This window comes from Stegastes partitus, unplaced genomic scaffold (genome assembly GCF_000690725.1).
Source record: "Stegastes partitus isolate 25-593 unplaced genomic scaffold, Stegastes_partitus-1.0.2 Scaffold1061, whole genome shotgun sequence".
Lineage (NCBI taxonomy): Eukaryota > Metazoa > Chordata > Actinopteri > Pomacentridae > Stegastes > Stegastes partitus.
The window spans coordinates 261,955-264,113 of record NW_007578792.1 but is presented as its reverse complement, the minus strand read 5'-3'; the positions used below and the strand labels follow the sequence as shown (position 1 = coordinate 264,113).

Sequence of the window (2,159 nt, the reverse complement as noted above, 5' to 3'; positions counted from 1 at the left end):
GGCTGGGAAAGTGTGTTAGCCTCCAGGGGGGTTACTTGGAAGGCGGAAGTTTTCTCACACACCTCGTAAAAATCTCAACACCTTCAGAGTCCTAAAAGCGCTGCACAGGACTGTGGAGTATGTTCAAACATAGAAAAACAAGAATGTACCCACCTATGATACGTATAAGGTCCGACTGACTGTGGATTGTGCCGTGTGTGTGTGGGTGGGGGATAATAAGTTTCTAATGTTGTCTGTGCTGTTTTTATTGGTGTTGTTGGTCCTTTGTCTATTTTTACTGAAAAGTCCAACCAGGGACGGGAGTTGACAATGAGCTTAATGCTGTACACTCTGCAATACATCAGACGTTTTCTATGTAAAAATGCATGGTCCCTGATCAAATAAATAAATAAAATAATACTACAAACACTCAGTATACAGGCTTTACAGATGAACACACACGGATTACATACTGTTAGCATCAGACAGGATGATATTGGGGCTCTTTCCTCCCAGCTCCAGGGTGACTTTCTTTAGGTTAGTGCTGCCTGAAGCCTGCTGGATTAGATGACCGACCTGATGGACAACGACAGGGAAAGGAAGAGATGATGACGTCTTCAGATGACATTGTTTCATAGATGGAATAGTTATTGTTAGAAAAAAAAACGTGCTGCTGCTTATTTCAAGTGTCACATGCTGCAAGAGGTCATCAGCCAAACTGATCGGACAGAACTTTGTGAAAACATAAAGCTGTTAAAGAAAAGTACACCATCCTCCATGTGAAGCGTACTAGATCCAGCTGTGTCATGAGGAAACGTTTCTGCGTTTGCTGCAGGTTTCCTTGAATCTGTACCGATCACAATGAAAGATTATCAGTGTTTTAGAGCGACATACTGCCCAGCATCAGAGTCTGTTTGCAATCAAAACATTCTGAGATGAAATCAATAAAACGTGGCTACCATCATCATCACTTTCAAGTTTTCTGCCTCTTTGTGGCCACAAATGTATCTCCCATCTTTTCATTTATTTTTAATGTTCTATACAGCATGTTACTGTCCTACCCACCGTAACTAAAAGCAACAAAACAGAGTCCTCCTACCTCTGTGGATCCAGTAAAGGCCACCTTGTCAACATCCATGTGTTTTGCGATGGCAGCCCCAGCTGTCGGCCCCAAACCAGACAGGATATTGACAACACCTTCAGGAAAGCCCACCTAGAAAACAAAGCAAGTGCATGAAGTGTGTATAAAGTGTCATCTTCATGACAATGGATACATCTTTGTCAATAACAAAAAAGTTCATCCAAGAGGACACTATGAATGTCAATTCATATACAGTCTAATGCTCTTATGTACAAGGCCACAAACTTCTACAGTTAAATGAAAACATGTCAAAACTGAAGGCTGTCACATGTTATGAACTGGAGGGTACATTTTATCAGGACTGTTCATATCAGAAGTTTAATATTTCTTCCTTCTTCTCTGCAAAACAGCTCAAGCTCTGAAGTTATTTGGGATATTAAAAGACAAATACTTAGAAGAACCTTGTATCAGCATTTTAACTACGTTTGAAGACAGTGTTTTGAGGAGGGTTGTTAAATTATACCAAAATATTTGCACAATATTATTAAGGAAGGATGGATGGAAGGATTACATTAGATAACATTTGATAAGAGATGGATGGATACTTTTTTCATCTCCTTGGGGAAATCAAAGAAATGTATCTACGGAGCTACAAGGACTTGCTGACACCAAGTACCTCTTTGATCAGGCTAGCTACATAGAGCGCTGTGAGTGGTGTCTGCTCTGCAGTCTTCATCACCACAGTGTTACCAGTTGCTAGGGCAGGGCCGATTTTCCAGGCCATCATCAAGAGAGGAAAGTTCCACTGCAGAGAGAAAAAATAGAAAGATCATAAGTATAGGTATGGTCACATCACATTACACTTCCACAGTATGAACATTAGCTCAACATCCCTTTCGCTTTCCAGCCATGTTTGCTGTTTCAGTTAAACTTCTCTGCTACTCCAACTGAACTTTCTGAGTGTACATTTGCTTTAGAAAGTATTCTGTCGTCATGACTTTAACACTCTACCGTGTTGTAGATTTTATTTTAAATGTAAAAAATGGCAATTTTGTCCAAATGCTCAGTCTTTATCATGTACTATATAATATACTCAACA

At 40.0% G+C, this 2,159-nt stretch overlaps 1 protein-coding gene across 1 annotated transcript in view; it reads right to left on the bottom strand.

Moving 5' to 3' along the window:
- Positions 1 to 304: 304 nt before the first annotated feature.
- LOC103367553 (aldehyde dehydrogenase, mitochondrial-like) overlaps positions 305 to 2,159 on the bottom strand; it is a 15,779-nt gene continuing 13,924 nt past the window's right edge. The window contains exons 4-6 of the mRNA XM_008295630.1: positions 1,737 to 1,865; positions 1,079 to 1,192; positions 305 to 555 (exon numbers count right to left, since the gene is read on the bottom strand). Coding sequence (XP_008293852.1) covers positions 445 to 555; positions 1,079 to 1,192; positions 1,737 to 1,865 — 354 coding nt within the window. The 3' untranslated portion in view covers positions 305 to 444. The remainder of the gene's footprint in view (positions 556 to 1,078; positions 1,193 to 1,736; positions 1,866 to 2,159) is intronic.